Raw genomic sequence first — 14,357 nt, forward strand, 5'->3', positions numbered from 1 at the left:
AAGATGTTAACATTATATTATTTTATTTTTAGATAGTAATAATTGGGGAGCCTTGAACTTAGTTAAATGAGAGATTATGATATATTTTTATAAAAAGATAACAAAATTATTTTTACGAATATGAAAATAATTTAGTTAAAAAATGACTAGGTTGTTTTATAAAAATTTTATGATGGCTGCCGATATTAAATGGCATTCAGTGATACTTATTAACGTCAAAAAGTCTTGAAAAAAATTTAGAAATAAATATTTTTCTTTTTACTTGAAATAAATTGTATAGTTAATTAGTAAATATGGGGAAGGGGTTTAATAATTATATGTGTAAGAAATTTTTTCATCCAGCTTCGAGAGATAATCTAAAACGAGTGCGTATAATTTTTTAACCTTTCTTTTTCAAGAGCATTACCTTGCATTTATGGTTATATTAATCAAAATGAATCTTATAGGTATGGATGGCAGAACAACAAGCTGAAGCTTATAAAAAAAAGCAAGAAGAATTACGTGTTCAATATGAGAAAGAGCAAGATCTTCATAATAACAAGTAAATCATTATATCATATTATTATAGATGAGGTGTGATTATTAGAATGATACGAATTTATGATTTAATTTAATTATTTTACAGAGCACTTTTAAGTAAAGAGAGCAAGGATAAATTAAGTGTTAATTTTATGTATGAGCCTCCTCCAGGAGCAAAAAAAGAAAGAGAAAAAGAAGATAACGAACCAGAATATAAATTTGAATGGCAACGCAAATATAATGCTCCAAGAGAAAGTTATTGTAAAGGAGATAGTGAAATTAGAGATCAACCTTTCGGCATTCAAGTTCGAAATGTTAGATGTATTAAATGTCACAAGTGGGGCCACATAAATACAGGTTTGATAATCTATTAAATTTATCTTTAGAAGATATTTTTTATAAATTTATTATGGAAGTAAGATGCATATGAATTTTTTATTATTTCTAGACAAAGAATGTCCTTTATACAGTCAAGCAATGAGCGTAGTAATGGCAAATAATTCAAATATACCACAGACACCTGATGCTTTAACTTTGGTGCAACAAATGCGAGAAGATGGATTAGCACTTAAGAAGTAAGAAGAATGTGAAGAACAAAATTATTTTAAATATAACTCAAGATTTATTATTCGCTAATATCGTATTCTTGTTAATATATAGATCTGCACTGGATGCCCAACAACATTTACGTGTACCTGGGCATGAGCATTTGATGGTTTCTGATGACGAAGAAAATTCTGAGATTACATTTCTAAAAACTCTTTCAAAGCAAGAAAAGAAGAAATTGTTAAAGTAAAATATAGTTACTTTTTATATCAAGCTATATACTTTTTACATCAAAATATATACTTTAATGGTTTTTTATTAAAATTTATATTATTCTTTTTAGGAAACTTCAAAAACTTGAGAAGAAGAATATGAAAATAAAGCACAAAAAATTGAAGAAAAGAAAAGTTCGAAATAGTAAAAAGTCTCATGCTAGTAGTAGTAGTAGTAGTAGTAGTAGTAGTAGTAATAGTAGTAATAGTAGTAGTAATAGTAATAGTGGAAGCTCAAGTGATACTGATTGTAAAAATAGCAATAATAGTATCAGTGATGACGCTAGCAGTAGTAGTAGTGATAGTTCCAGTACAGAAAGTAACAGAAAAAAGTGGAAGCACAAAAGAAAATCACAAGGAAAGACAGGAATAAATTCTCATGCAAATCACAATTCTAATCGACATAAAGATAAAGAACGAAAAACAAAACATAAGTTGGAGGACAAATACAAATCAAATAATAAAATGAAGGATGAAAAAAGGAATAGGGAAAAGACCATTGATCACTGCGAAAATCGTAAAAGAAAAAATAATGAATTACATAGTGACAAGAAACGTAAAAAACACTAAAAGAAAGTAAAGCATTTCTATGTTGAAGAATTGAAAAAAGAAAAAGAAAAATACGCAAGTGTAATTTATAGGAAACAGTTACATGATTAAATTTATATTTTTACATTAAATCATATTTTATTGTATAAGAATAATAATTCATTTGTTCTTTCTTGGGAGGTATATGAATTAATTTAATTAATAAAAAATCATTTACAATGTAATGTAAGTTATTGTATTATTGGTCACTGAAGTATGTTAAATATATAAAATTAAAAATGTTATTCATAAAAATAAAAATATATTTTCCTTATCAACGAAATCATTGATAATCATCACCGTTATTTTAAACACACACATACATATCTGATAAAAAAAATGAACATATGATATACTACTTTATTCCTCTCATTGTGTAAATGGATGCAATATAATAATAAAGCATTTATTTCACAATAAAATACGTTTATTTACTACACTTTGTACCTTTCAAATATATTCCATCTTTTGACATAGAAGTGTGATAAGAATACTATTTAAATTGTATTTGCAAAGTAGTGTTATTTCATTCTTATTAATTTAATATCAAGAAAGTGTTAATAATAACAATCTGTTTACTTACATTAAATTCTTTTTCATTTGTTTTCTTTTTATTTTTTCCTCCTTTTTACTTTTAAATAGAATAAAGTATAAATATCAAACTGTGTAACACTACCTGAGAACAACAGCTATGAATATTGGGCAGTTAAAATTCTGTTTGAATAATAATTAATTTGTTCATAATTATTGTATCATTAATTAACGACATTATTATCTCATATTTCACAGAACAATATCCAGTGAGCAGCTACATAAAATATATGATGCATAACTCCTGTTTTACAATATTTTATGAAGTTATTAAGCATAATTAGCATTAATATTCTTATAGCACAAAGTTTATATTTTATTATAACACGATGAAATATTGATTTTATATATATTAAAACATGTTTTTTACGTCCCACTAAACATTGATTTTGAAGATTATCCTTGATACTAGTCTAATATCTAATTTAGACATAAGTCATTGCAGAGAAGGACATTCTTAATTTTTTGATTTATATTTATCTTTGCTAGATTATTTATTCTTTATATTTATTTCGATTAGAATTGTAATTTGCATGAAAATTTTGTTTTTTCTTGCGATTCTATTTTTTATTTCGGTTTTTTTTTTTTAATTATTTTGATACTGGATTATTAATATTTAATAATATTGACATATTCCATATACCAATTAAAGAGAAAGTGAGAATTAAAGAGAAAGAGAAAGAGAGAGATAGAGAAAGAGAGCACTTGGAGTAACTTTTACTGTAATGTAGTTCCCCATTTTCATCACACCTGGTTTCATGCATGTAAATATATTATTCCTAATTGAAATGAAGAATAATCACAAAACCAACATGTGGTGATATGTAAAATACATATTTCATTATATGTATATACTTCAAATTTATATTTCATCATTTCAATAATTATATGTTCTATAAGAGTAGCAGATAATAACATTACTGCCTCTGTAGCAAAAAGTTAATATTTTATCATAATTTCCATCACATATATATATATATATATATATATATATATATATATATATATATATATATACATACACATACATACACATATATATTTATAGAAACTGAAAAATTAGCTAAATGTGCATCTTGGACTTTTGCAGCCCAAATGCAGATCATTGCATAACCAATTTTTCACAGCAGAAACATTAATTCTGCAATATAATTTAGAAGTTCAATAATGTCTTATAAGTTTGCATTATTAAACACTGACCACTATAAATGATTCGGTAGTCGACCAACGTCCATCATTTCAGTATCTTCTATGTTATTGTGCCCTACTATATGATGCCTAAAAATCAGCATATATCAATTGTTTGCCAATTTAATTTATATTATATGAAAAGTAACGAAATAATTACATTAGCAGAGACATTAATTTTCATATTTAGGATTGGCACCCTTTCTTTTAAATTATGTTAAGAACGTTGCTCTGATAAAAGTTTTACCTCTATTTATTTATATATAAAAATATATTTAGCTACTAACAATATTAAAAAAAAAAGAAATGAAAAGTAAATATTATTATACCGTATATATGCAGGTTATAAACACATTAGAGATTGTATAGTGCCAGCCCTACATGTATGTTATTTTCTCTATAAATACATTTTATAATGCTCTATAATCCTGAGGAATAAAGGTATTTTAATTACTTAGATATAATTTACCTAAGTTGATGAAACTGAGAAGGCGTACGAAGGTGCGTTTCTGGAGTCCGTGGTGATAGACTGTGAAGACTACCACTGAAACCAGTACTTAAAAGTTCTCTGCGTGGACTCCTAGCATTTATAACTCTTGGTTGTGTATACATTTCTTCTAAAACGCTTGGCGCTACATATGTAAAACCCTATCAATGAGATAAATTTTTTTTTATTTCTTTTATATCACATCTTCATCACATCAACAAATTAATACACTTACTTGAAATATCATATTTGCGGATTCGCTTAAAGTGCTTTCAACAGGTGAATCTACTGGAATGGTTGCAGTGAACTGTTCATCAAATTGAGAAGTATCATCTGCACTTTTCTACAAGATTATTGTTATTGATATACATTATAAAGAATCATGCTGAATATCTATATATGATACGAAGTATATAAGTTCAACAAAAAGATTTACCAGTGATGGTTTAAAAGGAGGTTCCAATTTTCGTGAAATAACATCTTCCCAATTAATGTGTTTAAAAAAATTATGATGTATTATTTGCTCTGCATCTTCAGGTCCAGATCCTAATCTTTGACCAACTTGCCTCTATAAATTTCAAAATATATATTAAAGTAATTTACTATAATATATGTATCATGTATTAATTAGGTAACTATAATTATAGTTAAAAACCTTTAATAGTTTACGAATTAGGTCTCTTGCATCAGGTGTAAGATATTGTGGAAGACATAATTTTCCTCTTAATATTTTTTCAATTGTTTTTCTTCTATCATCTCCAGTGAATGGAGGCTGTTAAAATAAATTTTATATTAATTACATATATCTTTTATTAAAAATATCATGTATATATATATATATATATATATATATATATATCTGATTGCTATCCATAATACTATACCATTCCTGTAAGCATATCAAACATCAAAGCACCTAAACTCCACCAATCAACAGCTTTTCCATGCCCACTTCTTGTCAAGATCTCAGGAGCCCTAAATTTTATAATCAATACTAATAAAATATTTACTTAAATAAATTAGCTGCAAATTTGTCTTTATCAATACTTGCATGTACTCTATGGTTCCACAGAATGTATGAGTTACAGTACCATCTTGTATATGTTCCTTACAAAGGCCAAAATCTGTTAATTTTACATGACCTTCTCCATCTAATAAAATATTTTCTGGTTTTAAATCTCTGTAAGCACATAATATTATATAAAAATATATTAGGGAAACATACAGACATTGTTACAAGATTATTTATGAAAGAGATTAGGTATACCTATATATAATTCCTTGATTATGAAGATGTTGTAGGGCAAGTATAATCTCGGATAAATAAAAACTGTATAAACATATACAAATAAAATATATAATTACATTACAATTTGGTTGGTTTAATAAATAATTTTTGTTCTTCCAAAAGATATAATATAAATGTAAAAAATAATACGACACCTACATACCATGCTGTATCTTCTAAAAAGATGCCTTCTCGATCCAAATATGTAAAAAGCTCTCCACCACATAAATATTCCAAAATCAAATATAATTTACCTCCAGTTTGAAAAGCATACATTAAATTAACAATGAATGGATGCTGTAAGAATATTTTATATATAACATATTTATGATTAAGACTGTAAAAAATATAATCAATTTACTTACTTTGACAGCTTCTAATATATTTCTCTCTGCTTTAGTATGAGCTGTATCTTTTTGGTTTCTTATAATAGATGCCTTACGTAACACCTAACAAAATATAAAAAGATAGTATATATATTTCTCTTGTTTATTTACTTATATTATTTTAATATGTTCGTATATTTTAAGCAATCTGTTTGGTTTATTGATAGTATTCCTTATAATTCAAAATAACAAATATCTTTCTAATCGTAATAACTTTTTCTTACTTTCATAGCGAAAATGCTGCCTTTATCTTGGCCTGTAACTTTCCTAACTTGGAAAACTTTTCCATATCCGCCCTCGCCAAGGATTTTACATAATTCAAAATCCTGAGGACCTGTTTTCTCTTGTCCTGGATTAACATTTTGCTCCGACAATTGTACTCTTTCTAAATTTTCAGATCTAAACATATGCAAGATTAATTTATAAAATAGAAATCTATTAAAACTGACATTATTGATCAACAATATATATGACTTTATAATACTTGCAACTCTGATAATTTTTTTCATACAATTCAATTCAAATACATTCATTATTACATAAATCTAAACACAACACGACAATATACGATACGATAATACATTAATTTAATATGTATACTTACTCCAGCATTGCATCTACATTTGAGGCATGACTATATTCTTCCTAAAAAAAAGAAAACATGTGGGATATTAAAAAGAAAGAAAAGGAGAAAGAAAAAAAATTGTCTCAATAGTATTTCGACTAAAATAAATTACCTCTCTGCTCTCAATAACATCGTCATCGGACTCATCATGATTTACGCTATCACCTTCGTGCAATTCAATATCGAATACTCCAGCCATTATTTTTACTGTGAAAATTTATAAATAGTACATAACGAGAAAGAGATAAGTATTTAACTCGGAGAAACGAACGAATTTAATAATTTTTCGTTCTTTTGTATAAGCGTTGTTTCGTCTCACTTTACTTTGTAACTAGGGTTAATTAATAAAAAGTAAACTTCTACATATGTATCAAGATGAATATATACGCGACTACAGCGTATAACATAATCATGAGAGAAAATGTTTATTTCATTACTTCGATTATTATAACGGCCTTTTATGACACCTAACAATTTGAAGAAAAAATATATATATAAACACGTGAAGCTTCTTAAACTGACTGAAACTATAGAACTATCTATATCGAACTGACTATCGACATATCCATATATACGATATATGGAGAAACCCACAGAGAAACTTTTCCGAAACGAATTTCGATGTTCACGAAAAGGTGTATGAAAGTATTCGATAATAATTCCTAGTTTTACACGTTCATGTAGCATAAAATCTATTGAGATTCAAAAATATTTGACATACTATATAATAATGAAATTCAATCATCGATCTGATCTTTGATTATATAAAAAAAAGCTGTCATTTCATTTTTTGTATTCAAGTAGAATATGTTATAAATATGTATGCATATATAATTATGCATAAAATATATGCACTAATAAAAAATGTTTCATAAATGTTGGATATATATGTGTGTGTGTATGCATACACACACCTGTATGTACATATACGCACATATATTAATTTACGTAATAGTAATACTATCGTGATGGAATATTAATAAATTTTCTTGAAATTTAATGCAATTCTCTTTAAAAGTCTTAGATTTCAGAATTTCGTATATGTTTATGTTAATATATATATATATATAACTACATTTTTCAAACAGGTCACAGCTCTTTCCAAATATTAACAGTCGATGTGATTAGAATGTTATACAGATAATTAATTCGTTATATATTAAATTCCGCTTTCTATCTTTTCAAGTATTTTTGGAAATATCTCAAACGATAAATCCTTGAGATTTTAATCAGTTTCAACGACGTATGTAAATATGGTGAATATACAAATTTCGATGTGTCGCGACATAAACACCATGATTGGATAATCTTATTTAACTTATTTTTATTTTTAACATAGTTTATTACAAATACATTTTGTTGGAAAAAAGTTTTTTACGAAATATCGTAATTATTTATTTTTCAATAAATTATAAGATAATAAAGTAAAACATGTAAATTATAGGATAGTAAAAGTATGGATATGGAAATTACAGTCATGATACAAATATGCACTTGTGTTTGGTTGTATGTGTTGTGTGTGTGTATAGCAGGTTTAGATTAGAATGGCAAAAGTATACAAAAAATTAGATAGATATTTGTATAAGATTATAATCCACTTTTTTGTATGTATATCTTGTATAATTTATGTGCAAATTATTTAGTGAACTAAAAGATATTAAAATTCCTCTAACTACGGCGCTAAATTTAAATCATAAATTTTATTTCAATGAATAAAGTGCATAAAATATAAATAAATCTTTTATATTAAAACACTTTGTTTATATATATATATATATATATATATATATATATATATATGTATGTATGTATATATAATATAATATTCAGGAAATACATAATAAATAACATCTAATTGCAATAATGAAATATTTTTAACTGTAATTATTTTTTTTAATGTAAATTATTAATAATATTAACAGATTATTGTAAAACTTCATATTTATTTGTTAACATTGAAAAATTAATTTTGAAACATAAAAAACCATGACTGGGAGGAAAATTGGCTGCATTGAATTCTGATTGGACAATTCTTAAGTCAACACTGTCCAATCAGAATACTAGAAGGTTTACATTTCGATTTTTTAGTTTGATATTACTTTCTTTTATTATATTTATAAATAATTACCATTTTATTTATGTTATTTCTGCGTTTATTATTATTCTCGTTAAATTTGTTAAGCATAATTTACAATATTTCAATATATGACACACAAAATGGCTGCATAGACGTCATTAAACCAATGAAAACGTATCCTTTCAATCGGTACTAGAAGTTGTTAAAGATGGACACCCAGTGACTACTGGTCTGTTTGATAGTTTTTTAGTTCGCGGTAGAAGAGAGAGAGAGAGAGAGAGAGAGAGAGAGAGAGAGAGAGAGAGAGAGAGAGAGAGAGAGAGAGAGAGAGAGAGAGAGAGAGAGGGGAGAGAGAGAGAGAGAGAGGAGAGAGAGGGAGAGGAGGAGAGAGAGAGAGAGAGAGAGAGAGAGAGAGAGAGAGAGAGAGAGAGAGTAAGTTATTGTCAATTATAATTGTAATGTTTTCCTATAGATGGCAGTGTAAGGAACAAATTAGATGTTCCATTGGGTATGTCATGAGTGTATTATCAACATCACGTAGCATTTTAGGTTTAAGAATATGAAGAAGATGGCATGATTATTATCGGTACTGATATAGTCTGCTTATATAAAAAATTTATTTTAGGGAACTATTTTTTATAAATATAAGTTCGTTAAAGTAAAACTTCCTTATAGATAGGTTAGGTTAAATAATGTCACGAGTATAATTGTATTTATTTTTTGGTTTAATATATAATTAATTTAATATTTATTGATAGAGAAAAACAGAGTTATATGTAAAGGTATGCAATTATGGTATGAGTGTTTGAAATAGATAGAAAAAAATGACCTATTCGCAAATTGCAGGTTATATATTGAAGTCATGCATTATCGTTACACTAAGATACGTCTTGTATTTCGTAACAAAGATAACAGAAATTATCAATTTATACTTAGGTTTTCTATCGTTGTTCTGTGAAAGTAAAGACATTTTGTATAATAATCTCGTTTAAGACGTTCGTAAGAAATAATTCATCGAGAAACGGTAACGTTAATATTCATAATTATTAAAATAATTTTGTCAAAATAATGAATACGAATATTGTTGTCCTTGGTTCATGTATGATAGACTTTACTTGGTAAGTTTGAACATTTGTAAGATTTTATATTATAAAATAATATTTCTGTTTGCTTAATGTCCTTTATAATCTAGAGAGATTCAGCTATGATTTTATCAGATCTTGAGACTTTATTTATTTATAAATATATGATTATTTTGTTATGCATTAATATATAGTTTATTTAACTCGTCAGTGAATGAAGAAAAAAGTTCTGTTAGATAAAAAAAATTGTGTGATTAGACAATCAGGATATTCATTTTTTAGTTATGCGTCTCGCTTACCGAAACCTGGAGAGACAATACTTGGTAGCGAATTTAAAATAAAATATGGTGGGAAGGGTGCTAATCAATGTGTGAGTGCTGCTAAACTTGGTGCAACAACTACGCTTATTGGATCAGTAATAATATTTCTTTCTTTGTAATTATATAAATTTTTTCAACCTTGAAAAGCATACTTAAATGTAAATTCATAATTGCTCATTTAGCAATTTTTCAAATTTAAGTTGTTTGTCTGCATAATGTCTATACAATTTGATTTTTAAGAAAATTTTTTTTACAATATTTATTTTAAACACATAGACAATTAATAATTATGTAAATGACATAGATAATTATGTAAATTCTATACTATTAGCTTAATCAATTTTTTCTTTTCTTTTTTGTAATAGTTGGGTAGCGACAACTATGCAAAAACTTATTTGGATATATTAAAAAAGGAAAACGTAAATACTACTTATATTCAAATACAAAAGGATAAACAAAGTGGAATAGCTCATATTACAGTTGCTAGTAATGGTATGTAATATTAGAGAAAAAAAAAACAATGATATATTCGTGTTATCTTTATTATATAAGATGTTTGAGATAACATAATGATCGTAATTGTAATGATAAATTATCTCTATTTTTTTTCAAACGTCTTATTTTTTCAAACGTTTATACGATATTACATATATAAATCCACGGTAGAAGTTCGCGATATTATTATCGTTGAAGGATAAGAAAGATATGAATGAATTTTATGATATACAGAATGGATCAAAAGTTTCCAATTAATTTAAAAAATCAATTACTTTTTCTCGAGACTTTTTAAGATTGAAAATTGAAAAAAGAAATTAGTCTAGAGTCTCGTCAAAGAGTAATTAATTTTTAAAAATATCGAAGAACGTGATTCATTTCGTAGTTACTTTGATCATAAAAATCGTCCTAGGGAAACGGAATATATCGAAATCGAAATAAACGAACGTAAGAAAATTATAATCAACAATCATACTAATTTTCAAATGCACTCGTTTCTAGGAGAAAATAGTATAGTGGTCGTACCAGGAGCTAATGATTTTTTAAGCGTTGACCAAGTTATACATTCTGCCGATTTGATTAAAAATGCGACGGTGTTACTATGCCAATTCGAATCACCATTAGACGCTACTTTGCAAGCTTTACGAATCCATAAGGGCCATGGTTCGTGCTATGATATTATTTCATTGAAATTTTATATTGCAATACTTTTAACACGAGAGACAAACAATTAGTATAATTACCTATAACGATGCGATAGGGCTTTCAATTGTGAATGGTTCACCGGTCGTAGAGAATATCCATCCAGAGATTTTCCAATTGTGCGACATATTTTGTATTAACGAGACCGAGGTAGGTTGAAAGTAAATTAATAAGAAACAACGAGAGTACAGTTTGACGATACAACAAATATAAATAAAGATACGCGAACAGATTTCATCGTTATTTATTAGAAAGGATTATTATTTTATTTTTTAGGCCGAACTTATAACAGGAGTGCAACCATTGATGTTGTCGAATGTGCAAAATGCAATCGACATTTTATTTTCTAAAGGCTGTAATATGGTTATACTTACTCTTGGACCGTTAGGCGCCGTTTATGCTTCTAAAGACGACAGAGAGATAACTCAAATCTCAACAACAAAAGTCGATCCTATCGATACTACCGTACGTCAAAGTATATATATATTTGTTTATTTAATTAATGAAAAAATGACGATCAATGTTTATTACTGTTTAGTATTTATATCGTAACGAAAATAGCGTTGATACGACGGACAAGGTCTTTTTTCTTTTCTTTTTTGTTTTTAATACAATTTTTATTTCGTTACTGCTCGAATTTATACGAAAAAGAAAAGTAAAAAAAGAAGAAGGATGAAAAAAAAAGGAAAAGTAAAATAAAAAGAATCGCGCAGGACTCATTATAGTCAGTTTAAAATTTTCGCTATATTCGCGGCGCTCGCATTAATTAATACGTAAATGACTAAAGCGTGCGAAGAAAACAAGAAATAAACATTTAATCCCTTCATTAAATTTTATTACGCAGCCAAGGGAGTAGTCCGTTTAAAAGTATGAATGCGCTTGCGCGCCAAACATTCGAAATTCACTCGAGCTTTTCTCACGACGTACCGACGGCAAAGAGAGCGTTTCACTTTATAATTTAATAATTTTTGTTGATAATTAAAAGGATAAACACGTAAGTAAACGTAAATCATAAAGATACGACGAGGAGAAACGCAATTCAAGTTAAAAAGAAAAAAAAAGAAAGAAAAAGAAAAGAAACTAAAAGAAGAAGAAACAACAAAGAAAAGAAAAAACAAAAAGAATGTCTTGTTAAAGTTTAGATTGGTTATCAATGTTAAATTTGGTTGAAGTATCGTCGAAAGAGTTAGCTCGAGTCTTAAGTCGAGTTCATTTAGAAACATAAAACGTAGCACAAAGAATTTCTGAAGAATCTCTTTTTATTGTTCCACGCAGGGAGCAGGAGACGCGTTTCTGGGTAGTCTAAGCTACTTTAAAGCGTATCATCCTCATTTGTCGACGAAGGAATGCATTAACAGAGCTTGCAAGATTGCTACAAAGACGGTACTAAAAATTGGTACGCAAGAAAGTTTTCCAATGAGGAGTGATCTTCCGCAGGAATTATTTCTATGATAATTTTTCTAATATATACCTTCTAAACGAGAAAATGAACTATGTAAGAATGTCATTGTTACTATAGTAAAATAATAAAATAGTAAAACAATGAGTTGTATTCATTTAGATTCTTCATTGATAATAAAGTGAAATTTACGTAAGGAAGATCTATGATATCATCTTGGAAACTTGCGATCTTAAGTTGCCTTGTTTCGTGAAGGGGGAAAGAAAAAAAATGAAAAAAGAAAAAGAAGAAAGAAAAAGAAGAGAAAAAAAAAAAGAAAAAAAAAAACCTTAGTAAAACCAAGGCATTCGTGAACCTCGCGTCTACCGGATTCTTTCGTGGGGCTTCTTTAAAAGTAAAGTATATACACACATATACATACATATATATATATGGTATATCCATACATATATATATGTGCGTGCGCGCATGGTGTGTGTGTATATATGTGTGTGTATATATATACTCACACAAACATACAACTCGAATGACATGCAATATTCGTTGGTGTAATATTACATTAATCGCGACCTTAGGACTTGTATCAACTTTATAAGGACAAAAATGGAACATGGATCTCAAGTGGGAAATAAGTTTAGACCTTAGGAAAGTAGCCCTCGAATTTTTCGTGCGGAAAAAGAAATCGTTGGATCGATCGTGGATGCATCGGCGTCGGTGATCCCTTTTCTTTTTTTATTTTTCTTTTTTCGAAACTCTTGTGGTTTAAGAGAGGAAGACAAAGAGGGAGAAGAGGAGGAGGGACAGGGGGTGTGCGTCAGGAGAACGTAGCTAGCTTGATAGGACATAATCGACGGAAGGGTTTGGCGAACCTGGAGATTTTGTATTTATCGTACATATTCGAGCTCTGTGTCTGTCTTTTCTATTTCTTCTTTTTATTTTTTTTTTCTCTAACAGAACCGAACCGAAGCAAGGTTCGACGAGCGCATCGACTCGTACGAGAGGCATTTTCTCTCTCTCACTCACTCGCTCTCTCTCTCTCTCTCTCTCTTTTTCTCTCTCTTTCTGGACCCATTGGCGAGGGGGATCTCTACGTATTTCGAAGACTATCAATCATTGGTAACCTGTAAAGGATCTAATTATCCTGGAGCTGACTGGGCTCTCCGTTCGGTGCACCCGCCACCGCTCGTCTTGTCCACCCTTTCCAGCCCCCTCTGGCCCTTCCTGGTGGTGGTGCCGGCGTCAGCCCACCCTCCTCCCGATCTCTTCCGCTACCAAAACCCTCTTTTTCGCTCTAACAGCCACCCTTTTCCGCGAGAGATGGGTGGAAGGAAAAAGAGTGAGAGAGGGAAGAAGGGAAGAGGTAGGAGGGAGGGAGAGAGAGGGAGAGAGAGAGAGAGAGAGAAAGAGAGAGTGCTCGGTCGTTGGGAGGGACGAAGAGGAAGACTAGGACGAGGAAGAGGATGAGGAGGAGGAGGATGAGGAAGAAGAGGAGGAGGAGGAGGAGATCGGTGTGTAAAGCGGGTATAAGTGTGTGTACGTGTAAGCGCGCGCGCGTGAGCGCTCGTGTGTATGCGTGTGTCTGTGTGTGTATGTGTGTGTATGCGTAAGAGCTCAAAGAGTGCTCCCGCCTCGACAGAGGCTGCTGGTGTCGGTGAGCCGGTACTTTTTTTCGTACGCGCCGTTGTACGTCCGTGTGGGCGCGCACGAGCCCAGGTGTATAATAGTGGAGAGCGAGAGCGAGGGCGAGAGAGAAAGAGAGAAAGAGAGAGAGAGAGAGAGAGAGAGAGAGAGA

General features: G+C 29.2%; 3 protein-coding genes across 8 annotated transcripts in view; 2 read left to right on the forward strand and 1 right to left on the reverse strand.

The window, feature by feature from the left end:
- Positions 1-93: 93 nt before the first annotated feature.
- LOC127066984 (corepressor interacting with RBPJ 1) lies at positions 94-1,958 on the forward strand. Its single transcript, XM_051001382.1, has 6 exons — positions 94-365; positions 447-541; positions 626-876; positions 968-1,094; positions 1,180-1,311; positions 1,409-1,958. The coding sequence occupies exons 1-6, from the start codon at positions 294-296 to the stop codon at positions 1,905-1,907; spliced, it is 1,176 nt and encodes a 391-aa protein (XP_050857339.1). The 5' UTR covers positions 94-293; the 3' UTR covers positions 1,908-1,958.
- Positions 1,959-2,330: 372 nt separating this feature from the next.
- LOC127066966 (ribosomal protein S6 kinase beta-1-like) overlaps positions 2,331-14,357 on the reverse strand; it is a 70,636-nt gene continuing 58,609 nt past the window's right edge. For 3 of the 4 annotated variants that reach the window (XM_051001342.1, XM_051001343.1, XM_051001345.1), the window contains 13 exons: positions 6,603-6,697; positions 6,470-6,510; positions 6,090-6,264; positions 5,845-5,928; positions 5,643-5,776; positions 5,459-5,521; positions 5,243-5,371; positions 5,076-5,166; positions 4,847-4,963; positions 4,628-4,759; positions 4,427-4,534; positions 4,174-4,352; positions 2,331-3,794 (listed from right to left, as the gene is read on the reverse strand). In XM_051001342.1, coding sequence (XP_050857299.1) covers positions 3,719-3,794; positions 4,174-4,352; positions 4,427-4,534; positions 4,628-4,759; positions 4,847-4,963; positions 5,076-5,166; positions 5,243-5,371; positions 5,459-5,521; positions 5,643-5,776; positions 5,845-5,928; positions 6,090-6,264; positions 6,470-6,510; positions 6,603-6,697 — 1,424 coding nt within the window. In that variant the 3' untranslated portion in view covers positions 2,331-3,718. Of the gene's footprint in view, positions 3,795-4,173; positions 4,353-4,426; positions 4,535-4,627; positions 4,760-4,846; positions 4,964-5,075; positions 5,167-5,242; positions 5,372-5,458; positions 5,522-5,642; positions 5,777-5,844; positions 5,929-6,089; positions 6,265-6,469; positions 6,511-6,602; positions 6,698-7,565; positions 7,731-14,357 lie in introns of those variants that run through there. The other variant, XM_051001344.1, reaches the window with a different exon arrangement.
- On the forward strand, positions 9,186-12,709 carry LOC127066988 (ribokinase-like). 3 transcript variants are annotated; one of them, XM_051001387.1, is made up of 8 exons: positions 9,186-9,349; positions 9,414-9,685; positions 9,932-10,064; positions 10,335-10,461; positions 10,966-11,127; positions 11,225-11,316; positions 11,443-11,631; positions 12,442-12,709. In XM_051001387.1, the coding sequence occupies exons 2-8, from the start codon at positions 9,636-9,638 to the stop codon at positions 12,616-12,618; spliced, it is 930 nt and encodes a 309-aa protein (XP_050857344.1). In that variant the 5' UTR covers positions 9,186-9,349; positions 9,414-9,635; the 3' UTR covers positions 12,619-12,709. The 3 variants fall into 3 exon arrangements, with proteins under 3 accessions (XP_050857344.1, XP_050857346.1, XP_050857345.1); XM_051001389.1 differs by having other exon boundaries at positions 9,932-10,019; XM_051001388.1 differs by having other exon boundaries at positions 9,197-9,685.

Source organism: Vespula vulgaris, chromosome 10 (assembly GCF_905475345.1).
Source record: "Vespula vulgaris chromosome 10, iyVesVulg1.1, whole genome shotgun sequence".
In the NCBI taxonomy this organism is placed as follows: Eukaryota; Metazoa; Arthropoda; class Insecta; order Hymenoptera; family Vespidae; genus Vespula; species Vespula vulgaris.